General features: G+C 41.2%; 1 protein-coding gene across 2 annotated transcripts in view; it reads left to right on the top strand.

Moving 5' to 3' along the window:
- Positions 1–25,938, top strand: part of PTPRB (protein tyrosine phosphatase receptor type B) — an 89,020-nt gene that overhangs the window by 28,212 nt on the left and 34,870 nt on the right. For both annotated transcript variants that reach the window (XM_032803812.2, XM_032803813.2), the window contains 10 exons: positions 7,283–7,561; positions 7,940–8,197; positions 9,122–9,385; positions 11,597–11,866; positions 15,258–15,518; positions 18,867–19,133; positions 20,521–20,784; positions 22,177–22,440; positions 23,083–23,346; positions 23,945–24,208. In XM_032803812.2, the coding sequence (XP_032659703.1) occupies positions 7,283–7,561; positions 7,940–8,197; positions 9,122–9,385; positions 11,597–11,866; positions 15,258–15,518; positions 18,867–19,133; positions 20,521–20,784; positions 22,177–22,440; positions 23,083–23,346; positions 23,945–24,208 (2,655 nt within the window). The remainder of the gene's footprint in view (positions 1–7,282; positions 7,562–7,939; positions 8,198–9,121; positions 9,386–11,596; positions 11,867–15,257; positions 15,519–18,866; positions 19,134–20,520; positions 20,785–22,176; positions 22,441–23,082; positions 23,347–23,944; positions 24,209–25,938) is intronic.

Raw genomic sequence — 25,938 nt, 5'->3', positions numbered from 1 at the left:
CATATTTTAAAAGTAAAAATAACAAATTGATCTAAGTAGCAGGTATCTATCACAAGCTTTGTTGAATGGTAAAGGTTTTTTATATAACCCTTGAATAGAAGATGAGCAATAGGTAGCAACATAGACAGCAGATTATATATTATATAAGTGAAAAGTGTTTTGATTATGTAATAATATTTAATTTAGACAATGGTTTATATATATCATTTTTAACAGTTTTCCATCTTGGTGAACAGCCTTTCACAGAATATAAGAAAATGATAGAATGATTGAAATAGATCTGTGTACAATATTTTATTATCACATGTCTTTTGGGTACAAAGTAATAAGATTGACAAAAGTTTACAGCTGAAATCCTCCAGATTAGTTTACCTTGATCTAGGTGAGGGTTGGGTTTGGATAGCAGAGAACTTAGCAAGAAGGAGAGAGGGTTTTTTTATACATATCTCTCAAGGAGATTGTGAAAATTGCCTGTGGAAGCAGCTACTCAGGTTGCTTTATTTGCAATATTTACTTTGCAATATTACCCAGCACCTGAATGTAGTCAAGTCATTTACATAATTTGGATAATATATAGAAATACACAAATTATCTGCCAAATGTAACTCTTTACAATGTTTTAATTAATGTCTTTGATTTGTTTTTAAAGAAGCTAATCCTTCATTTCCACTAGGGGCAACATTTTACTCTAGTCTTCTGGAAGACTTCCCACTTTTTTCTCACTGACTTCTTGTGTCAGTACTTTTGTGAACTAAGTTATGGAAACTGAATCTATACAGGCATTCATTCTTGGAAACTAACCTATGAGTGTGTTTGTGTCAGGGGACCCTTTGGGTCAGATTATACTGAAAGGCAAAATTCCCATTGACTTTATTTAATAGGAGCAGAATCAGGCCCATTGTGTATATCGATATGTATAAAATCATCTATGTTATATAGACCACATACATAACTTCTTGTGAACATTCAGTACTGCTTACGCTTTTATAGGCTGGTTCTCATGCCGAGTTTACATTTTGCCCATGACTTTTTGCTTAATGTCAAATGTTCACACTTACAATATGAAGTGATAAGGTAGTTGAAGTTTAACTTAAGCCTCTAAAATTAAAACAAAAAAATCATTCTGTCTTTATTTTGCTCCATTCTGCTTTGATATTTAAAGTGAGATCAATGCATAGTAAATACCACACATGCGGCAATTCCTAAGCAAAAAGTTTAAATTGAGGAAAACCTTTAATTTGATTTGGTTTTGTGAGTATAATTCATACTCTTAAATTACTTTAAGATACTGTAATTTAATACGTTAATGTATTAAAAGAAGAATTTTATATGTTAAAAGACAGGGCTTTTTCTAATCAAGAAAGAAGAGTTTACCTAAATTACCATTTAATTTGACAACTGAAGACTATCAATTTGAAGAACATTGATCCAATACACCACAAAGGTTCATTCAGGTGAAGTCTGTCATGGCAATGTTTACTAAAGACTCTTTAGTCTACAGATTATTAATTAGAAAAGACAATATCTGTACCTCTACAACGGGTCTTCACTCCCCCCAAATGTGGCATAAATATTATATATCTTGCTGTTTCATTTTGATAGCAGTGCTATTTTTGGAGAGCAGAAAATGAGAGGGGAAATGCTGATAATGTATCAGAACTGAGCTCTACAGATAAATTCTGCACTGTAAACCTAAGATAAAAGATGTGATTAGGCATCAAGTTTGTGCCTTTGGCATATTTTAGTATTGATATTGGCAGTTCTGTAGTATTTAAAATATATAAACTAGTGTACAAGGTATGCATTTACGTATATCTATTCTGGACAATATTACTGATATTTTAAAATCTGTGATGACAAAATATGTGTCCAGGGGGCTGTCTTGTAACCCTTATTCAAATGTGAATAGGGACCACTGTATGAATAAAGGTGATAGGACTGGATTTTATATGTTTTCAGATAAAAACACTTGGGCCCTGATTCTGCAAACACTTATGCACATGTCTAACTTTTTACATCTGAGTAGCCCCTCTGAGTGACTTCAAGGCATTAATTAGAACATTAGGGCCAGATTCACAAGGTAACTGCATTGGGCTCCATAGGCAAATTAGGTGGAGAAACACCCATCTTCCCCTGGTTTGTGCATTGCACTGGGGGTTAGGCATCTGAACACCTAAAGGGGAGCAGCAGAAACTTTTCTGCACATTGGCAAAAACATGGGCACCTATGGAACTTTTACTGCAAAAACTTAGGTGTTGAGTGAGTTTAGGCCTACAGGGTTCAGCTGTAGCTGAGCAGGGGGCTTGTGAATCCCACTGGGGCCTGATTCTGGGATTTAGGCACCAACAGTAGCAGTTAGGTGCCCATGTCCTTTTTTGAATCCAGCCCTTATTTAAAAAAACATGTTTACATTAGAAAGTTCTAAATTAAGGTTAAATTTGTGGGAAAATACATATTTTAAAATCCAGATGTAATTAAGGCCGGCTAACTCAGCTGGTTAGAGCCTGGTGCTAATAACACCAAGGTCATGGATTCAAGCCCTATGCTGGCCACTCCATGTGCCAGAGGGGGAGGGATAGCTCAGTGGTTTGAGCATTGGCCTGCTAAACCCAGAGATGAGAATTCAGTCCTTGAGGGGGCCATTTTAGGAAACTGGGGTAAAATCTGTCTGGGGATTGGTCCTGCTTTGAGTAGGGGGTTGGACTAGGTGACCTCCTGAGGTCCCTTCTAATCCTCATATTCTATGAATTGATCTTTAGAACCTTGAAGATAGCTTAATGATGTTTTTATTTGGGTATTTCCTTGGTTTTTGAATACATTATTTAAAACTTGCTGTTGACTCATATTTTCATTCATAGAGACACTAGGTTTAGCTATAATTAGATGGGGTTTTAATACATTGTACAACATGGTGTTAGGCCTCAGCTGGAGTCTTGTGTCCAGTTCTGGGCACCACATTTCAGAAAGGATGTGGACAAACTGAAGAAAGTCCAGAGAAGAGCAACACAAATGATTAAAGGTCTAAAAACGTGACCTATGAGGGAAGATTGAAAGAACTGGTTTTGTTTAGTTTGGAGAAGAGAAGACTGAGAGGGGACATAACAGTTTTCAAGTACATAAAAGGTTGTTACAAGGAGGAGGGAGAAAAGTTGTTCTTCTTAACCTCTGAGGGTAGGACAAAAAGCAATGGGCTTAAATTGCAGCAAGGGCGGTTTAGGTTGGACATTAGGAAAAACTTCCTAACACTCAGGGCGGTTAAGTGTAATGCCAGCAGACCCCAGTCATCAGCAGGCAGGATCAAACCAGGGACCTTTGGAGCTTAGTGCATGAGCCTCTACAGCATGAGCTAAAAGCCAACTGCCTGTTAGCTAAGGTTGTAGAGCAAACTCATTATGTCTCTGTCTTTAAGTGATCTCAGTGCCACTAGATGGGACAGAACCACACACCTAGGAGGTGTGTAGGTTACATAAGCGCTGGAATAAATTGCCTAGGGAGGTTGTGGAATCGCCATTATTGGGGATTTTTAAGAGCAGGTTGGACAAACACCTGTCAGGGAAGGTTTACATAATACTTAGTCCTGCCTTGAGTGCAGGGGTCCCTTCCAGTTCTATGATTCTATGATATTCTTCTAAAGAACTACACTGGTAGATACTGTTACTGCCTTGATTCAGACTGGTTCCACTGACATATACAGGCACCTGTGCTAGCAAACACTTTGAGGTTAAGTATTTGAACTGAATAAAAGTTCTATCACCCTAGTAATATACCAACTGAGTTCATAAACTTTGTTAGACTCCAAGCCAATTTGGAGATAAGACTAAACCCCCTTATTTTTTTCTGTGGCTTTATAAACTCCACAGATGTTGATGGAGCATCCCTGGAATCCTATAAACTGTGAGATCTTTGGGACAAATCTCATTTACTGTATCTTGTACAGCAGTGAGCATAATGGGACCCTGACGTAGTCAGCCTGTAAGCATTAGAAATTTTAAATAATAATAATCTTCTCCAGAGACATATTCTCTATTCATAATCTATAATGGTGTAGTGTGATATAAAGGTTTTATCATCATGAATTTGGGCTTCATTCCTCACAAGAAGCAAAACATTATGCAGCTCATTCCAAAGAAATTGATTGTTTAAGGACTGTAGGATCAGGCCCATTAACTAATCTTCACAAAATTCATGTGTGGTAGGTAAGTATTATCTCTAATTTATAGAAACGGAAACAGAGAGAGAGAGAGGTTAAGTGGTTTGCCGAAGGCCACAAAGAGTTGAGATTGGAATTTGAGAGTTCCCAGCTCTCAGTCCTGTGCTCACATCCTAGATTATATCTTTCTCATGGATAATATATTATGTTTCCATAATTACAATCCATCGTGTCTTTGGGAATCTGCAGTTGTAATCATAACTAGTCTGTTAATCAAATGTACATAGAAGAGCTACGCATGTCCAGTAAGTCCTCTTACTAAAAAAATTCACAACAACTAAGATATTAGTGCATTAGAATTAAAAAAAAATTAACCCCCCAGATTTACTTATTTTATATATTCAAAGGCATTCGTTCATTATAGAATAGTATAAAAATATCTTCATGAAAATGTTTTATTTCTGTGATATATCATGTGGGACAGTTGCCAGCAGAGAATTTTATAACAATGTAAATGGTTTTTAAGTGTTTGTTTCCAGCCAGAGGTCTTTCAGCCCAGGCATTTCCCAATCTCATTGTTCCTTTGTTCTAACGGATGTACAAAGAACTGAGTGTTTTGTTTGCTGGGCCAGATAGATTAGATAAAGTTTGAATTTCTGAACTTCACCTTCTAGGCACGCAACTTTTTTTTTAAAATACACCTTGAAATTAAATTCCACACCCAGCACAGTACACATTATGAAGAAACTGTAGCACGTAAAATAATAACGTGCTATTATCTTTGATATGATTTGGTAAGAGACATGATTACAGTGTTGATTACTTTTGCAGTCAGTCAGCCTAATCCTAATTCTGTTGTTTCAGCGAGAATGAAAGATCCTTCCATTTATCACCTATGGTTCTCCACTTAAGAATTTCCAGCATCTCTTACTTTACACAATGGTAGTATTTGTTTGACTCCAAAAGGGTGACTTTTTCTAATTTGACCAATCACCTTCAAAGAATAATTTTACATTCTTTCTATTTGCCGGATAATAGTCTTTAATGGATTATTATATTTTATAGGTGGACCTGGTAGCAAAGTCTTAAAATTAAGGTTGCCTGACACTTTCCATTACAACTTCCTATTTCAATTGCTTTAGCTCATTCAAGCTTTTCACTGTTTGGCCTGAGACTTTCTATGTTTGCACTTTGCCTCTGGTGCATTTTTTTTTTTTTAATTTCAGCTGAATCAGTTCATTGTTTCCAAAAGGTTACGAGAAAAATAGGTAGTTTTGTCCATTTTAGTTTTCTTCCATCTGTTATTTGAAGCGCTCTAGTGCCTCTGTGGTTTGAAGCAGGAACTTGAAATTAAGCAGAGTCCTCGGTTCAGAGATTTGCCTTATGTTTTCCTCTGAAATTCCTATCATATCAGACTGACACCTGGAAAATCACCATTTGCACATGTTCAGCAGAGCTTTTTAAAGGCGAGTGGTTAAAATTTCTCAACAGTCCATCTGCACTGAGCATGCTCCAGCCCCAAAGAGCTTTCTCACAGACAAATGCCCCTGAGCACGCTCCCAGGTACAGAGTTCCAGATGGGGAGGGGGCAGGAAAGCAGCAGCAGTGGTAGCAGCTGCCACCATCACTTTGTCCTAGCAAGAACTGTTGTGCTGGGCACCAAAATGGAGACCATGAGTTCTAGACTCAGCTCTTTGCAGCCGTTATTACTGAGCAAGGCCTCACACCCCCACCTTAGAAGGCAAGCAAGTAACATTTCCTCCCATTTTACAGATAGGGTAACTGAGAGGTTGCACAAGGTCACTTCAGAAGAAGTTGAAAATCAAATCCAGGGCCACATTCTGTGCTGCACTAAAATGTATGTCCCAGTGGAGAGGGCGAAGGTGACTGTAAACCATGTTTATGCCTCCCAGATTCTAACCTGCTCTAGCAGCCTGTGTGTCCTCCCAGTAAGAGAAGCCCTGGAGGATGCTCTTACTCACAGCAGCCTCACGAGGCTGCCTCCAGGCTTCTCCACAGCCCAGACTTTCCTGTGTGCAGAACAAGCCTGAAGCAGACCCCCTATGGAAGGGTCAGTGTGGTTTGGATGGAATCGGGGGGGTTAGTTTTTTTTTTTTAAAAATCTAGACATTTACATACAAGAAATTATATTAAAAGAATATTAGTTTTGCCAAGTCAGGCACTCAAAAATTAGGAAATGTCTGAATCAAAGTTGCCCATTTGTTTTATTGGCCTCCTGCCTTACTCAGGGTGCACAGTTAATGAAGCAGTGGGTTGAAAGAAGGAAAAGGATGGGTTTTGAGGGGGTTAAGATGCAGTGCTGGTATCCTGCACAGCTGGGATCTCTGCCTGGCTCTGCCACACTCTTGGTGTGCAGTTTTGCCCAAGATGACTACTTAATCAATTTGATACGTTCTCAAAGAATAGTCCTTTAAAGTATAGATTCTAAAAGCTTATATACAGATGGGGGTTGTTTTGTTGTTGTTGTTGTTTTAGACATGGTGTGCGGGACAATACTTCTGGTATTGGAGACCCAGTAGAAGAGTGGATATGTATTGTCAGAAGGTGCTTATGCAGACTGAAGACAATAGCAAAAAGCAAAACACTATCATCATTAAAATTGCACTTTCATCTTGAAGAACTTTAAATTTACACACTTTTGTGTCCAACTTTTCTGGGAAATGCTGAAATATGTTGTGCATTTATTTGTGGCGTTGTATTGTGCATCCAACTAAAAACACCCTCATAATCTGGCATAAGTGCCTGAAAGTTAGTCACTGATGCTCTAGTATTTATAGGCTACATTATCCTGAGTCATTATGACTGCAGGGCTGTTTATGATATAGTGATGCCATAGTTTTGTTGTCAACAGATTTTGAAACTCTTTATTTACACACACTGAAGCATGCGCTTTTCTATAATATACAGATAGCTGGGTTCTCCAGGGCCAATTTATAGGAAGATTAGTTGTGTTTTCAGTGAGTATAGTGTTTGGGAATGGAATAAAGAAAGAATTTTCAATAAAGATTTGCAGTGGAATGTTGAAAAACTGGGAAATTGTTGTTGAGCTAACTTGTAAAACTCTTCTAAAACCCAAATAAATTAATATTTTTGCTGTTATTTTTAATACAGATCCCTTACCACCAGCTAGGTTTGAAATTAATAAGGAAAAAACTACTTCCACAAGCTTGCAGGTCTCGTGGAGTCCATCCTCAGGAAAGGTGGACTGGTATCAGCTACAATTATCTGATCATAATAATAAAAAGATACAGAATGTCTCAATACAAGGAGGTATTTCAAGAAGAGAAGAGACCTTTTCCAATCTTACCCCTGGGAGCAAATATGATGTTATCATCACTGCAGTTGCTGGAAATAAAAGCACCCCAGCAATTCACATCAGCGGATCTACTGGTGAGACCTGTTTTACTATAGTGCATCTAAATAAGGCTACTGAGCATTTTTACACACATTTAGACTTTATGCATTTCAGAAAGGGTATAGATATACATTTCTCCTAGATAGCAAATTATGCATGTAATCAGTCTTCATTAACCTAGCAAACAGTTCGCGTTGGTTATAAATAGAAGTAAAGAAAGAATTTCTAACTAATTTTAAGAGACATCTTCTAAGTATGAAGAAATATTGACAGGTCCAATTTGGTCATCAACTTTGGTTTTGCTTTTGGCAAACCCTAAACACTCAAAATCTTTGCAAAGTTGAACAGTTCAATCTTGCTCAGATAGTAAATAAAACCATCACCTGTAAAACATATGTTTTTTATTTCATCAGTGCCATCCCCAGTGCAAAACATTCAGATCAGTGTCAAGACAGACACTATCCACGTTTCATGGTTACCTGGCTCTGGTTATGTGGATCGATACAGGCTGGTGTTACTGGATAAAGAAGGACCAGTTCGTGAGATCACCCATGAGGAGCGCTTACTTTCCTACACTTTTCTTGGACTTACAGCAGGATATCTGTATAATCTCACTATCATAGCTGAAGCTGCAGGATTAGAGAGCTACAACTTTAAACTGGTTAGGACAGGTATGATATCATAAATAACTCATAGTAAAACTGAGGTTGCAATACAGTGCATTTCAAAATAATAAGTGGGATTGTTTGGTCTAGCCTAAACTGAACACTAAGGTTCCTAATTCTGCCCTCTGAGTGGCAGAGCTCCAGCTGATCCCAACTGAGTGTTGCATGCCTGAATCTGGGCAGCATACAGCCCCATTCTTTCATAGCATTGTATGAGGTTTAACTTCATGAGCCTCAGTGACTTTCATGATGTGAGTTTCAGAGCTTAGTGGTTTTCAGAAAAATTGGAGGTAAATATTTCAGTAGTTCCTTTTTGGAGGGGTTAGAAATCCTGACTTTCAGACTCATTGAAAACTCCTGTTGACTTCCCGGGGAATTATGCATATGGCATGGCTGTAGATTGTGACCCACTATTTAAATATGCATGGAATAGCATGGGCCAAAGCGGTTACTTTAGAAAAACAAAAGAGGAAGAAAAGAACCTTAGTAACTTCTGATATGTTTAAGAACAACTCTAGCAGAAAACAAGGTAAGAGTTGTTGGTTTGCTTTGTCAAAATACAGAGAGTCGTATTTTGATCCCACTTACACCGGTGTCAATCGGGAATAACTCCAGTCAGACTACAGCTTTTATTGTGCCAACACCTCTCTGGCTATCAATAACCTTGAGCAGCATGTGCCATTATCAGCCTTTACATTCAACACGCACAATCAATGAAAATAAGGGGGTGACTTGTGTATTTGATCATCCAGCGATGTTACAGTAAGCAATGTTAGTAGAACCAATTTGGGTATAAATTATCTTAAATATAGCTTTAAAAAATCAAACTACATGCCATGCTACTGTAGTAGGAGGGGTTGTGTGTAATAAGGGGGTTTGTGTACTCTGTGGGTGAAATATTTTGTTTCCTTTCTTGTTCTGTTTTTTTAGCCCCAGCCCAAGTCTCAGATTTGATGGTGACGAATGATGGCAGCTTTGATATATTAAAAGTTACATGGAAAAGACCTCTAGGAAACTTAGATTTCTACAATATCACTCTGTCTCATCTTGGATCCATTAAAGAAATCAAAATTTTACAGCCCCGGGTCACAGAGGTTCAGTTTGACAAGTTGATTCCAGGAAGTCTTTATCAGGTCACTGTCAGCACAATCAGTGGTGAATTGTTCACTAATAAGATGGCAACTGGCAGAACAGGTAAGTCTTGTGCATCACTAAGAACATTTGTAATCAAAGCCACTTTGATCTATCCCATTGAATACATTGCCATGTAGAAAATCATGTTGAAAGATAAGAGGGTTTGGTTGCTAGGCAATATGAAGTTGCTGAGGTCTGACTGTTGAGTGTAGTGTGTGGTGCTGGTGGCCTGTGATGTACAGAAGGTCAGAGTAAATTATCTAGTGGTCCCTTCTGTCCTTAAACTCTATGATTCTGTGAGGTAAAAGTTGTTGGGTTGATCTTACAGTACTCCTTACTGGCCAGTCTGCTTACAGCAACCTTGCAGCTAGTAGTCAAAGCTACAGTGCTGACCTGTCAGAAGGAAGCAGTGGTATATGCTGTGGATAGAAATCAGTAGCTGGTTGAGCCTGTAGCAAAACTATTCAGCACCTGCACTTTCAATAGCTTTTGCCCAATTTTATTATTTTGAGCACAATCCAAAGAGAGAGATAAAATGGGGCTACGGTATATGGAAGTGTGCATGTAAGATACTGTGAAATTATTTAAAACTATCAACAAAGTATAACAACATTGCCCCGCTATGGTCATATATCTGTGGATAGAAAAACACTCACAAAATAGACATGTTCAAGTCTTCGGTCTCAATCACAACAGTTCTAGAGTTTGTTTATATATATTGGAACTGACTCATCAATGTTAAGATCCCAAGCATTTGATATGCTATCAAATTTGGTCATAAGCAAGATCCTGGTTTTAGGCATAGCTCATTAAGTCTAAGGGCTTGGCTACACTTGCACTTTATAGCACAAAAAAGCCTCCAGAGTGCTCTACCTTTCTCCCCATCCACACTGGCAAGGTACGGAGAGCGCTCTGACTCTCTGCCTAGAGCGGTCTTGGTACTCCACCTCCCCGAGAGGATTAACAGCTGTTGCGTATTGGGGGAATCGCTGCAGCTCCAGTGTAAATGAGGAGTAATGTTATTACACACCGATTGACCTCTGGAAGCATCCCATAATTCTTTTAACTGAAGTGGTCTTTCTTGTCTTTGTTGTGAACTGGGGAGGTGGAAGTGCCCTTTCAAAGCTCTGGTTCCCAGATGGGCTGCTTATCTGGTCCAAGAAAAAAACAAACAGCTACTGTTTGAGAGAGTGAGAGAGAGAGAGGTGGAGGAGGGAGGAGGGTCTGAACTTACAAGGCAGTGTGCTGACACACTCTCAGCACCCCCAAAAACCCACTCTCTCTCCCCCTACACTCCCTGTCACACTCCAGCCCGCTTTTGAAAAGCACATTGCCACCTCTTGAATGCTGAGATAGCTGCCCATAATGCACCACTCCCAATGCAGCCGCAAGTGCCACAAATGTGGCCACACCAGTGTGCTTTCAGCTTTCAGTGAGGACAGACTGCAGCGCTTTCCCTAGTGCGCTCTACGAAGGCTGGTTTAACTTAAAGTGCTCTATAGCTGCAAGTGTAGCCATACCCTAGGCCATGTTGACTGCCCACAGCACTGACTAAGGCACATGGCAGTCTTTGTGGTGTTGGGTTATTTATTTATTTTAGTTGTATAGTTATTTTTCATCTTAACTGATTGATCGACTGAAAAGTCTGCCAAAGTTCTCCCCACCCACCCACTGCTATTAACCATGAATCCATGTTACTTCCATCCTACGCCTCTTGGCAATTGGTAGAATTTAGATTGGAAAAGTTTTCAAGTAGGTGAAAAGTACATGCAGGACATCCAAAAATTGTTAATAGAGTCCACCTGAGTTAAACTACTACAGAAAACAGCAGGAAAAATAACTTAAAATGCTGCATGTTTCATTCTGAAGATGCATAAGGTTTTCACTAACCTCTGATGTAGGGTTCAAAATTTCTGATGTCAGTAACTGACAAACAGTGAGTTCTTTGTGGGAGAGGGTGTATTTCTCTCTCCGATGAGTACTACGCCTTGTCAAAATATACTTTGGCCTAGATTTTTAAAGGTATTTAGGCATTTCTGCATTCAATGTTGCAAAGCCTAACTGACTTAGGACCATAAATCTCATTTTCAAAAGTGATTTAAATTCTTAAGAATCTAATTCCCATTGACAGATGAAAAATCTGGGCCTTGATGTTGCTATAACTGATCAAAGCACTTCAGCAATGTCTGAGCTGTGAGCCAGGTTTCATTGCTGTCCAATTACGTTTCCCCAGAAAAAACACAAAATTACTCATCTGTGTCTGTATTTCAGTTCCTCAGAAAGTTTCAGAGCTGAAAGCTAGCAGTGGTGGTTGGCTGAGGTCTCTGACAGTGAGCTGGCTGCCCCCTGCTGGAGACTGGGACAGATACCACATTGTGTTGTTCAACCTCTCCACTGTGCTGCTGAACACTACTTTAAAGAAAGACAGAAGAGAATATGTCATCCAGGATATAGGACTCATCCCAGGAAGACAATATGAGGTGGCAGTCATAGTGGAGAGCGGAGGCTTACAGAACACGGCTCGCTGCAAAGGCAGAACAGGTCAGCAATCTCATTATATTGATAGCATGAACCTTCAAACTTTCAAGTTGGCTGTTTTGGTAGCTAGAAAAAATTAAAATAAGTGGTGTATATTATACTGATTCACTAGGAAAACAATTTCCCACGAATATTGATAACTATTTTAACTCAAAACATTTGTGGTTATCTTCATAATAACTGTAAAAGAAAGAGCAAATTCCTAGATTCTTCTTGTTTGTTTGTTTGTTTGCTTAATTTATTATTGGGCCAAATCCTGAATTCCTCATTCAGATTTTGCTCAGGAGTTCTATCCTTTTGATTAGCGACAAATTAATATTTAAAATAGTGACTCTTCTCTTTCAAAGAGATGGGACCAAATTCAGTGGCGGTGTGAAGTGTTATAAATTGCACATCAAATTTCAGGTGGTCAAAAAAAAAGAGGTAAGTGGTAAAGCAGAGTGATTTGGACTGGTTTTGCATTCATTCAGGCATGAGACACCTGGTCTGGATCTCACACCACTTTTACACTGGGATAACTCCATTGACTTCTGGGAAGTAAGTCCGTTGTACCTTGCATGTGAAGGCAGACTCAGACCCATGAGATGTAATTGAGTGATGTACACATTAAGCCATCCTCTGGTGTGTAAACGGCCATATGGGAGAGTATGTGCCAGACTTTGTTCACCATAAATCTAACTCTGCTGCCATCAGTGGAGATAATCTGCATTTGCACTAGTATAACTGAGATCACCATAGTCTAAGGACATATCAGACTGAGGAAGAGAGGAGTACCTCATTTTCAAAACACACTTATACTCATCCTATAGTGATGTAAATGATGAAAGGGTGCCTAATGTTATCCAAGGATGTCTCATGGGTTTAATTTAGAGTAGCCTCTTGTCTGCCCTAAGATCCACCTGCATCATAGAAGCTGTCCTTTCTCAGATAAGTGTGGTAGGTACAGGAACAAAGGAAGCCGCTAAGGGCAATGAACAACACTGCAGAAGCAAGTGTCCACCAGCTCAGCAGGCTGCATGAGAATGTGATGAAAACAAAAAGCAGGTGGGTGTGAACACAGAAATAGCACAGAAAACACCAGCCTCTGCACACCACAGATGGTAGTAGCAAATACATAGATTAGTTAGTGGCCCTCTGAGGAATCAAATGTGTGCAGCTTGTATCAGAAACAGATGCGGCATTACCCATCTATCAGAACCAAGGCCTGGTACAAGGTTTCTAAGAGTTCAGTGCTGCTTTCTTTTGACTGATGCTCCTGGAGACACACCCGACATTCCTATAATGAGTGTGATACTGCCGTTCCTGTAGTGGACGTTTGTGTGTGTGCTGTGTGGGCTGGCTTCCCTGTCAGCCTTACTAGCTAGCTAGTATTATTGGTTTGAACTAGGGCTGGTTCCAGGGTAAGGATTGCACCTCCAGTTCATGTGCTCCAGCAAGCATATACAATGAGTCAATTCTACTCTGTTACACCAATGCAAATCCAGAGTAAGTGTGGTGAATTTTGTGGTGTTACTCTGGAGTCACACACTGGAATAAGTCATATCAGAATTTGGTTTCTGTGTCTTAACTGAAACTTGTTTCATGTGTAATAGGTAGGATTTTACTCTGTACCTGAAAATAAGTGTAATTGATAGACCGAGAGGGGCACGAGGGAAGGTGTAACAGGAAAAACAATCAACAGGAGGGTGTAGGATAAGGCAGGGTGTGCCTGATTGAGTGCTTTTCCTGCTACACCCTCATCTTTCACTTCCTGGGTGTATAAACTGCACTCATTTTGCATAGCCACGGTATGCCAGATCAGTGCACATTATATTAATTTAGCATTCACCACAGTTTTCTGACCCATTTAAATCAGCAGGCCAGATTTGATCTCACACCAGTGTAAATCCATAGTAATTAAAGTCAAAGTCTGATTCTGATTTCTCTTTCTCTGGTGCAAACCTGCAGTAACTCCTTTGAAGTCAATGGATTAACACTCAGGAGCGGTGCCAGAGTTTCTGGCACCCTAGGCAGAATTCAGGGGGCGGCATTTTGTGCACTTCCCACAGGGCACACGAGAGCTTCCCGTTCCGCTCCCATCATGCAACCGAAGAAGGACCCTCTGCTGAAATGCTGCAGGCGACAGTGGCAGTCATTGAGCTGCTCAGTTGCCTGCCGCTGTTTTCCATGGCACATCGGCAGAAGGTCCTTCTTCGGCGGTGCTATGGGAGTGGAACCGGAAGCTCCCGTGCACCCCATGGGGAGCGCACAAAATGCCCCCCCCCCCCGAGTCCTGGCACCCTAGGCGACTGCCTAGGGTCACCTAATGGAAGCGCTGGCCCTGTTAACACTGGCATAAATTCAAAGTAGATTCAGACCAGAATCTGGCCCAGAAGCTCAAATTCGGTTATGAATGCCCAGCACCTAGGGCCACTCAGAGGTTTTAGGGCACCTGAGGCAAAATCTGAAGCTGAGGCCCCCTCCCCCATCCTTCCAAAATAAATTACCACTAAGGAGAAAGCCCCCAAGGAGGAGTGGGGGCTTGGAGAGCGAGCTTGGAGAGTGAGCCTGAATTCCACTTACCTCACAGAGGTGGCTCAGCTCCTGTCACACAGGACTGGGCCCAACTGCCTGCTCCAGGCATGGCAACCTCATGCATGAGGTCACAGGTCACTCAGGTTTGGCCCAGCAGCTCCTCCATTCTGACAGGGGGACTGCAAGGCCATATTTCAGTGAGTAGTGCTGCAACCCTGCATGCCGGATTGCAATGCCACTCAGTTTGGGAGCCCTCTCAAATGGGGGACCCATAGCAAATGGCCCCTTTTCGCGCCCCACTGGGGGCCGCCCTGCCAGCACCCTCCTCCTTGCACACATCAATACACACTCAGGGCCAAATTCTGCTCTTATATACCATTATACATTCAGAGTAACTCCATTAACTTCAGTAGAATTACTCCAGAAGTACAGCAGAGTAAACAGAATGTGGCCCCAGACATGTAACTGACATGACTTTGTCACAGTTACATTTGCCCTGTATCTGTTTTCCAGTATCATTGTTTTATGTCCCGGTTTATAGCCTCTGATTCAGCTGCTTAGCATTAAGCATATAAGTAGTCTCATTGACTTAAGTGGGGCTAGTCAGATGCTTAAAATTACACCCATGCTGAATCATAATGTCTTGCTAAAGTCTGTTCCCTTAATCCTGTCGTCAGAGATCTGCTGCTACCAGACCATCACAGAGATATTTTGTGAGATTTGTTCCCCAGCCTCAGGCAAAGCCATTTCCCGTTGGCAGTAAAATTTCTGTTACTCTCTTATTGCTAGCCTAGCTCCTGACCGTAGCGCGGTCAAGATGTGGCATGTGTATCCATTGCAAAGTCCTTTGCTCATCACTATACTCATGTTCTTCCCTTAGCTCCACAGCCTGTTCTTCAGCTCCGGGTAAAGCATGCTAATGAATCTTCGCTTAGTGTCATGTGGATGATCCCTGTTGCAGAATGGGACAGTTACGTGGTTTCACTGGGAGACAGGGATCTTACCATCATAAACAAGGCTCTTGTGAAAGAAGCTAAAGAATACACTTTCAGTGATCTGGTACCTGGACGGAAATACACAGCTACAGTCACTAGCATTAGTGGGGATTTAAGCAACTGGACTTCAGTAGAGGGAAGAACAGGTAACATCCTATCAATCCACTTCTAATCCCAACTTCTGGTAATAACCAGTAATGACGTGTCTCTCTCTTTGTTCTGAATTATATTAAAGTAGTGTCCAGATATCAACACCCTTGAACTTGTGTACATTTTCTTAATAGAGATGCTACATTTCTAAATCTCTTTTGTGTCTTACAATATGTCTCAGAACATCCAGTCTCTTTTTCTGTCATTTTCCTTGGCTTTCTAGGATGGATATGTAGTTCCTGATGGAAACTGGTATCTGAAATGTTTCTGTAATATCTGGTCAATGTACATAGGATGAGGATAATAAGTCCAGTTTTCACTTAATATCTTAGAAAACGTCAGCTTCCTGATTTGTACCTCAAGGGATGCACCTTTGGGTGGGGAGGGGGAATGGGAAAGAATTGTTTGAAGGGGGACATTTCAAAGTTGGCAGACACAAAATGGACGTAACCTTCAAAACATATTTTGAATCCTGCTGCCTTTTTGATTTAAAAAACTCCATCTTTTCCTCAGAATGAGGGCTGCAACACAAGCAAAATTGAAGTGACTGTTGGGTGGTGCTTTTGTAAAAACCACAAGGCCGCAACTTTTTTCTGCCTGTGTCTAAGTTTAAATCCGACCTATTTCTTTGTATGCCTGCCTGATGCATTCTTGTGAGCAGGCAAGGCCTCAAAAATGGGAATTCCTTTAGGCATAGCACAGGATAAAAACATATTGTGAGTGCACTTAGTCTAATTGTAGGCCCTTAAGACTGAGCGTGTCCTTTTACAAAGCTTAATAAAGTTTTATTCTTCCTTCCAAGGTGTAGAAGTCTTGACTTCAGCCTCCATTACTCCATTTTGTGATTTAAATGGCTAGGATTTAATTTCGTACTGCATCAGGCCCCTTCTCCTAGGAAAGGGTGTAGAGTCACACTGCACTAATTGTGAATCCATGTGTGGGGGCAAATCAGGCAGGAGTAATACACATTAGGCATTAAATTATAACTTGTAATAAGCAAACCTCAAAAAGGTTGGAAGCTAGGTTTAGATGTGCATCCCAGACCTCAGATTATCTGAACCTTATCTCAGCTATCAGAACCTATTCAGTTTGCCAACTGGAGCTGGGAGTCTCACAGATACAGGCTTTTCACAAGTCCTCCAGTATTTCCTACTTCCAGTCAGTCCAAAAATATCATTCATCATCATTATGGCAAATCCCAAAGAGATGTGACCCCCTGGCAAATTGAGCACCACCAGATTGAGCTCTGGCAAGTTGCTTAAGGTGGTCTGATTGTGTATCCTCTTTATGTCCATCACTGGGAACCTTGTCATGCCATCAAAGCTTTTGATGTCCATGTGCTCATCAGCCATGTTGCAGCAATCCTTGGTACACACACTTGAGAATTCTTTGGTCTTCCATTCTAATAATAGCTCCATATCAAGAAAACCGCTGAAATGGCACCTGTGCTGATGGAAGCGGTTGCTGGGCGTATCCGCATTTCTGATGCTGTCCTGTTACTTAATATGAAGCATTTGGCAAAGATGATGAGAACTGAAATGACCATCTAGTGTTTCTCAGCCTTCCTCAGTGCCCACATGTCACTTCCATACAATAGATTTTGGTTCTGTAGATCATCACAAGCCTGATGGACTCACAACATCCCTACAGAAGGCACTGAAGAGCTTGAAACATGGCAACAGCTGCTGCTATATGAATATTCACATCTTTTCACATCCTCCAGCACTGTCTGTGATGGCTACCCAAATATTTGACAGTTGCCACCTGCTCGATGTCCCATCTGGACAGGTTAACACTGAGCTGATTGTAATCTGGAGTTGGAGGCCACTTGATGATCATGGCCAGAGATTTAGTTTCATCTGGATTAATAACCAGACCCATGTGTGCTGCTTCTTGTGTGAGCAGGCCGCCCACCAGCTGCAATGATTCACCAAACTGAGTCAACACAACAATGTTGTTGGTGTATTCAGGATCTCGAAGGAGAATATTGTGTACAGCTCAATGCCACCAACAGCTGCCTCTTCAATCTTATCCATCAACCAATCAGTGAAGATATGGAACAATGATGGTGACAGAACTCAGCCTTACCAGAACTCCCCTGGCAATAGGAAACCATGCCATGTGTCTGTTACCGATGCAAACACAGCTTTGCATGCCACTATAGAACTCCCCTGTCAATAGCACTATCTTCGCAGGGAGGCTGAGGTGCCTCATCAAAACCCCCAAACATGCCCAAGGCCCTGAATCAAAGGCCTCAAGGAAGTCTATGAATAGTGCTGCACCCAGTTTATTAAATTCAGCCATCTTCTCAAAAGCTGAAATATCACTAGAAGAGCCTTTTGCACTAAAATCGGGCAAAGCCATCGCAGAGCACAGATGGGCCTGAGAGGCGAAGTTCAGATTCAGATCCAGATTTTCCCATAGTCCAAGCCTATATATAGACCACTGTATAATCTGACCAAATCTGATCTGTTTTATCAATATGCCTAGCTGTATTTATGATGACCAATGCCATAAAGCTCTGAGCTAGATATAAAGCAAAATGTGCAGTTTGGATCCGAACTTTCCAAAGCTAAAGGGTTTTTAGATTGTGGAAGATTGAGTCTGACTGAACACTAATGTGAAAGCATTCAAAAAGGTGTAACTTTATTTCCATGCTTTAATCAAAATTGGTCAAACCTTTAAAAGGAGTTCATTGGGTTTTTGTTAACATTTGGGCTAAATGTTCAGTTACCTTTTTCTATTGTCTGAACAAGTTCACCCACCCCAATTTATTTTAAAGGTAACATTTTGCTACCCTTCAATCCATCATTAGATGTTAGAAAAGTCAGTGCTCTGAAATTCTTCTGAAGGAAAAGAAATTCAAGAGACACTAGAAAGATTATATGTCCCAGTAACTCAGAAAATTAAAGTGGTGAAAGGTGTTGCCTTAGTTAGTTCCTGTGTGTCCATGTAATTGGTTTGCCACTGGCTAGGAATGGGATGAACTCTGTGCAAGTTCAGTAGTCATCACAAACACAAATGACTTCTAAGTTAGTTATTTTTATCTGAATGACATTTATAAAATGAGATCCCTTCCAGTCCTCCTCTCTTGATTCATTTTGGGCTGACCGAGGAAAGCAAAGCCTGAGACCTTTCTGTATAGCTCTAAAACCAGGAAGCCTTTATGATTTCCCACAAACCACAGCCCATCAGACAGGAAGCAGGTCTGGGAGTCCACTGTTTAGTTTATTTTTAGTCTTGAGTCTGCTTTTTGATGCACTTCCTCAGTGTGACTAAACTCTGTTTGTTTGGGAGATTTGTTTGTTTCTGTTTACTTATACTGTAACATTCTCCTATTACAGTGCCAGCTCAGGTGATGAGCCTGCATGTGACAAACCAGGGGGCAACCAACAGTTTGTTCACCAACTGGACGAGGGCGCTGGGAGATGTAGAGTCATACCAAGTGCTGCTGATTCACGAAAATGTTGTCATTAAAAATGAGAGTGTTTCCAGTGAGACCAGCAGATACCATTTCCACTCCCTGAAAGCCGGAGGACTCTATTCTGTGGTCGTTACCACAGTTAGTGGAGGGATATGGTCCAGACAGACGATTGCAGAAGGGAGGACAGGTAAGGAAATGTTCCACCATGTCTGTGTAAACTCCCACAAGCTGAACTCATTTGGAAGGATGGTCTCATGGTTAAGTCAGGGGACTAAGATTTGGAAGATCTGGGTTCTGTGCCAGACTTCCATGCATGGCCTTGCACAGGTCATGCCTCCATTCCCTAACCTCACAGGGTTGTTGTGAGGAAAAAATGTTTGTTGGTCATTAGATACTCCAGTGATGGGAGCCATAGAATTCTGAATCTTTCATGAGCAATAAAGAACAGCAGCAGTTTCTTGGATATTGAGCTGTGTGGGGGAAAATTGTACCATGTTTTTGTGAATTTGGCAAAACCCAAACATTCTATGATTTTACCCAAATGTTTTTCATGAAAACAACTAGTGATATTTTTCAGATAAAATCATGAAAAAACTAACAAGTGACAAAACAGCAGTGAAAAGTTGGGAAGCTGAAAAAGTTTATTAATGTTTCCTAATTAATAGTGATCATGGCAGAAAATGGGTCAGATCCTCCCTGGTGTAAATCAGCTTAATTGCAGTGGACTTCAGTGGAGTTATGCCAATTTGTGCCAGTAAGGGTATGTCATAATAAAGTTATTTAACTCCAGAATACTCCTGATCATTACCTAAAATGTCACCAGTTCTGGCAGCAGGACCGGCGCTAGGGGTTTTAGCGCCCTAGGCGCACAGCAATTTCGCTGCCCCGCTTGCTGGTCCCGTGGCTCTGGTGAAGCTGCTGCAGTCGTGCCTGCGGGAGGTCCACCGGAGCCGCACGAGGAGCTGACCGTCCGCAGGCACGACTGCGGCAGGTCCGCCACAGCCGCGGACCAGCGGTCCCTCCGCAGGCACGACTGCAGCAGGTCCACCGGAGCTGCCTGCCGCCACCTCTGGCAAAATGCCACCCACCAATAATCCTGGCACCCTAGGCGATTGCCAAGGCCCCCTAAATGGAAGTGCTGGCCCTGTCTGGCAGGGTCAAACCCACTGGCACATCTTGCATCACTGAAAAGAACCAGATCGATTTTGTACCTATTTTTGGCCACTAGGGGGTAGAAAACTCTTGATAATTAGAAATAAATCTTTGCATTGGTGTCAAAATGATAAAGGGCTTTGTGGTTATTTTTATTGGTGAGGAATAGCACTTTGGGAGGATAGCTAATACTCTAGGATATTAGACGTGCTATCAGACCCTTGACCTCACCACCATATAGACAATAACTTCACTGTCTTTGCTCAGAAACTCAGATGCTTGCTACTCACTTGGAGCGCAAGGCTTCAAGACTCCTCACCTTTTTTGGTTTGCTTGGTCACATTCCATGCATTCTTACTGCCTTTAACAATCAGAATAAGCTATTTAAAACTTCTCTGCTGCTTTTTCCTTTTCTTGCACAGTTCCTTCCAGTGTGAGTGGAGTAACGGTGAATAATTCGGGACGGAGTGACTACCTCAGTGTTTCCTGGCTGCCAGCTACCGGAGATGTGGATAGTTATTTGGTAACACTCTCTCATGACAGCCAGATGATTCAGACTCTAACAATTTCCAAAGCCCTCAGCGAATGTTCTTTCAGCAGCCTGGTTGCCGGCAGGCTCTATAATATAATGATAACCACAAAGAGTGGGAAGTATGAAAATCATTCCTTCAGCCAGGAACGAACAGGTAAAGGGGACAAAAGGAAAAGGTGCTCTGTTTGGATTCAGTCACACACATCTCCCATGTTCAGTCCTTTGCGATGATCTGTGCTAGCAGTAATGGCTAACCAAAACAGGAGCTGGATTGGAAGGTCAAGTTCTAAAACTACAGCACTTAAGATTTAGGGCCTGCTTTTCATTTATGACTGTAGGGCTACTTTACACCACACTGACAATGTAAAGTGGCCTTAGCATAAATGAGACTCAGACCCTCTGATCTTCCTCACATTGCAGTCAGTGACAAAACTTCAATTAACTTCAGTGCGAAGAGGATCTGTCCCAAAGTCTCACTGTATCATAACCAAAGGAGGATTGGGAGTAAAAAATGTGAGTGCATAGGAAGGCCATCATTAGCTAGAATAATTTGTGCTCTTCACCAGGGCAGTAATTTTGACCCCAAAGTAAGTGAGGGGATAAGGAGCTTTTTCTTCTGTGAAAGGGCAAAATCTAGTAGAAATTTGGCAGCCCTTGTGGTGAGCTGAGATCAAATGACAGTTTTGACTCAAGCACTTTGTTCCCAAGACCCTGTAAGCTGGCCCTTCGTGTACCATCCTGTACGGTAGTGGTCCAAAAAGCTAATAAAATGTTCAGATACAAATAGAATGGAAAGAAAAGTGATATTGGAAATAATATAATGCCATAATATAACTGAACTCCCGCCTTTATTTCTGGACATGCTATCCCAAAAAGGATATAACAGGAATAGAGGGGAGCCAGAGGCGGGTGACAAAAATGTTCTGAGGTATGGAAAAACTTCTCTCTGAAGAGAAATTTAAAATATGAGGATTGTTTACCTGAGAGAGCAGAGGAATAAGGGGAGACAAGATAGAGATATGCAAAATAACCCCTTTTCTCTTAATAGAACAACCAGGGGACAGTCAGTGAAATAGCAAGGTAGAAAATTTAGCACTAATAAAAGGAAATACTCTTTCATACACTGCAGATTTAGCCTATGAAGCTCATTGCTATATGATAGCATTAAAGCAAAGAGTGTAGCAGGATTCCAAAAAAGATTGGACTTGTATGTGGATAACAAGAACAGCCAGAGTTACAATAGCAAGAATTCAAACAAACAAACAAAACCCACTGTTAAGGGATCAGCTCTCATGTTTGACAGCATAAGCCAAGCCCTAATTAATGGGAGTTAGGAAGAAATGTTCCCGGTGGGCAGGCTATTCAATAACTGCCAGCTGCAAGGGTTTTTGCACTTCTCTCTGAAGTATCTGATACTTGACTACTGAGTTAATCTGGTATGGCAGTGCCTGTGCTCTGTCACTTTTCTCGGAATATTCTGTGTGATGCATTTATTGTTTCAGAATCCCTAATTCTTTGCCTGTGTTCTTCCCCCCCACCCCCCTAGTACCTTCAAGCGTGCAGGGACTTACTGTCAGCAATTCAGCAAGAAGTGACTATTTAAAGGTGTCCTGGTTGCATGCCACTGGAGATTTTGATAATTATAAAGTGATCATCAAGAACAACAATGACTTCAACCAAACAAAAAGTGTCCCCAAGGATGAAAATGAGTGTGTGTTCACTAAACTGGTCCCGGGGAGGCAATACAGTATCACTGTTAGCACACAGAGTGGAAAATATGAGACTAGTAAAAGGATCAATGGCAGAACAAGTGAGTAAATACCATGGAGAACATCCTGAGAGAGTTCTGATTGGAGTGAGGGCATTGTTATTTACCGTACACAGGTAAAAAGGTAATCTTGTCTTACCACCTGATGCTGATAGCTTGGCTCTTCAAACGTGTCGCTTTAAAGACCAAAGGAGGCAACTAGGTTACAATGGATGTCTAAGTAAAGACATGCAGAAAGTTTTAAAAAAGCCCATATGTTTGTTTAGGGTTGTAAACACTGAGATAAAACATAGCATATTTAAAATCAAAGTTGCATGGTTTTGCCATGTCAATCCATTATTTATGTTTAAAAAGCAATGACAACACATAGAGAATCTCTCTCTTTCAAAAGGGCTTTCCATGCGATAGACTGGAGGTGCAAAAAGAGAGTTATCCAGGCTTTTATTCATTTATTTGTTGTTTTATTTTTTTGTATGGTGGTAGCTCCTAGAAGCCTTAGTAATGGACCATTGTGCTAGGCTCTATGCAAACACAAAACAAAAAGATGGTTCCATTAGTTTCAATAATATTTTGCATGCTAAGGTTTACATCACAAGAGATATTTCAAGTCATGTTCCTTAGCAATAGCCAGAATAATGACGACCTGAAGAGTTTATCTGCTATTCTTTTCTATTGTGTTTTCAGTGCCAGAGTCAGTGAAGGAATTAACTCTTAGTAACAGAAGCACTGAAGACCTGCAAGTTACCTGGTCAAAGGCTGAGGGGGATGTCGATAAATATGAGATTCAGCTACTTTTCAATGATATGAAGGTCTTTCCGCCCATTTTCCTTGGAAACACCATTGAGGAGTATTGGTTCACAGCTTTAACCCCAGGGCGCCTGTACAAAATTCTTGTCCTGACAATCAGTGGAGACACACAACGTGCCACTTTCATAGAAGGACTGACAGGTAAGAGAAAACAGGTTTTAAAACATGGTTCTGCCACTGGTATGCTTTGTGACTTTGGTGAAATCACTTAACATCTCAGTCAGCTCCCCGGTATACCCATCTGTTAAATAAGTATATTATTACATAACTACAAGCAGGTTTTGTGATCTTTAATGCATTAACATCTGAAAAGAATTTTGACATTCTCAGAAGAAAGATCCTTGTGTAATATTATCTGCAGAATATAAAGGTATCTAGACAAAGCAACTACCACATTATTCTTTTATTTTCTGTATTGTCTCTGGAAAGATATATCATTCTTCTTATGACTAAAGAGAAGAGAGAGGTACGATATTGTACATTGCTAGGGCACAATCCTGCAAATACTTGCACACATCTGCAGCTTCACTCATACAAGTAGTGGGACTACTCACAAGAGTAAGTTACTCATACGTGTAAGTATTTGTAAAATTAGGCCCCTCATAAGTACAATAGTCTCTTTTCTTTTTGTACTCATTCCTGATGTAGACTTCAGAATTCCATTTGCTGCAGCTACAGGCATACCAGCATTTGAATGGATTGGAAATTTCTAAGCTGGGGTTTCTGTTTTTTAACCCAGCTCCAAGTGCTGTCAAAAACATTCACGTTTCAGCCAATGGGATGACAAACAGCCTGAAAGTGAGCTGGACTCCTGGAGGAGGAGATGTTGATTCCTACACAGTGACACTATTCCATCAAAACTATCAGCTTGATTCCCAGACTGTCTCCAAGTCTGTCTACGAGCATACCTTCAGCAAGTTAGAAGCAGGGGAGCAGTACCGGGTTGTGGTACAGTCTAACAGCGGCACTCTGCACAACAGTTTAACAGCTCTCGGACATACAAGTACGTTTCTTCATGGAAAAAGGGCAAAAAGTGTCATATGTTCCCATCAGATTAGTACTATTTTATAACAGTATTTTATTATTTGTCCATATGGTGTCCCAAAGTGTCTGGGGAGACTCAGATGTGTAAGGAGATGGGTCTCTGTCACAAAGAGTTTGAAGGCTTGATCCTGCAAACCTACATGGCAGTAATTTCACTAGTGTAAATAATCACATTGGTGTCAATGGGACTTATCATGTGTGCAACTTGACTTGGGTAAATGTTTGTGAGACTGCAGCCTCTTCAGTCCAAACTCTACCATGAAATCTGCTGATGCAGCCTCTTATGCCTACGTGGAATCCCAGAGGAACCAACAGGACTCCACACAGACGTAAGGTGTGTGCCAGCAGAGCCCACTGCATGACTAGGGCCTCTCAGACAGTATATAGTTCTGTATAGGGTAGGGAAGAGATTTAAATCCTCTTCCTCTTTTTGTGTGTTCATGTGTTTTGCTTAGGGATTGGGCTTTTAGGGGGAGTAGCCCTTGGCTGAAATCTTGCTTATTAGTTTGACAGTTTTGTTGTTTCTTTGTATTTTAATACTTGTTTACATTCCTTTGAAACCTGTGATGATTTTTCAGCTATTCACACACACACACACACCCTCTTTGTAGTATAAAAGCTAAATAAATTCTCTCTCTTCCTGGTCATTCGATTTTTTTTTTTAAATAACTCTCCCCTGACCATCCCTTTCTCTGCTGTTCCAAGTGCCATGACTCTTGGAAACCACCCCCCTACACCTCCCCTTTCCATCGCTTCCCCAACCCCACCTTGGCCTGGGTGTGCTTTAGCTACTTTACACACTGGAAGAAAAAGGAATGTAACCTGCGGCCAAGGTATGAGTTCTAAGTGTCTCAGCCATGGACATTGACAGCTATAACAAGAGGGTGAGAATACAGTACTGGAGAATAGGCAGCCTAGTCACTACTTTGGTCCCAGCTTTCATATTATCTTATATTATTTCTTAGATATGACTATATAAACAAGTATGCAACTTCTGTTAGAACAACATTGAATAGCCATGGGCTGGAGTCTGCTTTGTGAATTTATGCTCCGTGAAGCAGAGAACGGGGGAGGGGAGGAGTCTCCAGGGTGTTTGATTACAGTTCTCTAATTCTTTCCCAAGGGGCTACCTGCCAGCTGCGGGTAGCCAGAGCACAGCACACCCTCTACACCTCCTGTCTACCCTCCAGACACCAGAGTTATGGGGAGTTTGTCCTAGGGCTGGCTCTTTGCCTGCTGGGGTCTCTCCCATGCTGAGGAAATTCAAAGTTGGGGAGATACAGATGACTTCCATTCCCTCTGCACTGCTGGAGAGAAAAGAGTGGGGCAGAGAAACTTCCCTCTTGTGTTCAAACTTTAAATCAGTCTCTCTTGGTTTCAAGAGGAGCTTGTGGAGAGAAGGCAACACTGTATTGCATAAAACTATAAAACTGTATCATTTAATGGGTTAGCCAGCCTGCCATCATTGCATTCCATGCACTATACTCTCCCCAAATGTATTCATTTTAATTTTTTTAATTAATGTATTGTGATGGGGCAAGGCCAGATGGCTACAGTAAAGTACTAAGAAACAGGAATGTTAGCCCCAGGCTAAACAAATCCCTAGTACCCTGGTAACCAAATGGCAGTTGCTCCAGGTTAATCAAGGCACCTGGAGCCAATTAAGATCTTTCTAGAAGGCAGTAGAGA

This window comes from Chelonoidis abingdonii, chromosome 1, assembly GCF_003597395.2.
Source record: "Chelonoidis abingdonii isolate Lonesome George chromosome 1, CheloAbing_2.0, whole genome shotgun sequence".
In the NCBI taxonomy this organism is placed as follows: domain Eukaryota; kingdom Metazoa; phylum Chordata; order Testudines; family Testudinidae; genus Chelonoidis; species Chelonoidis abingdonii.
The sequence above is the reverse complement of the archived record's forward strand: the minus strand, read 5'-3'. Positions and strand labels throughout refer to the sequence as shown.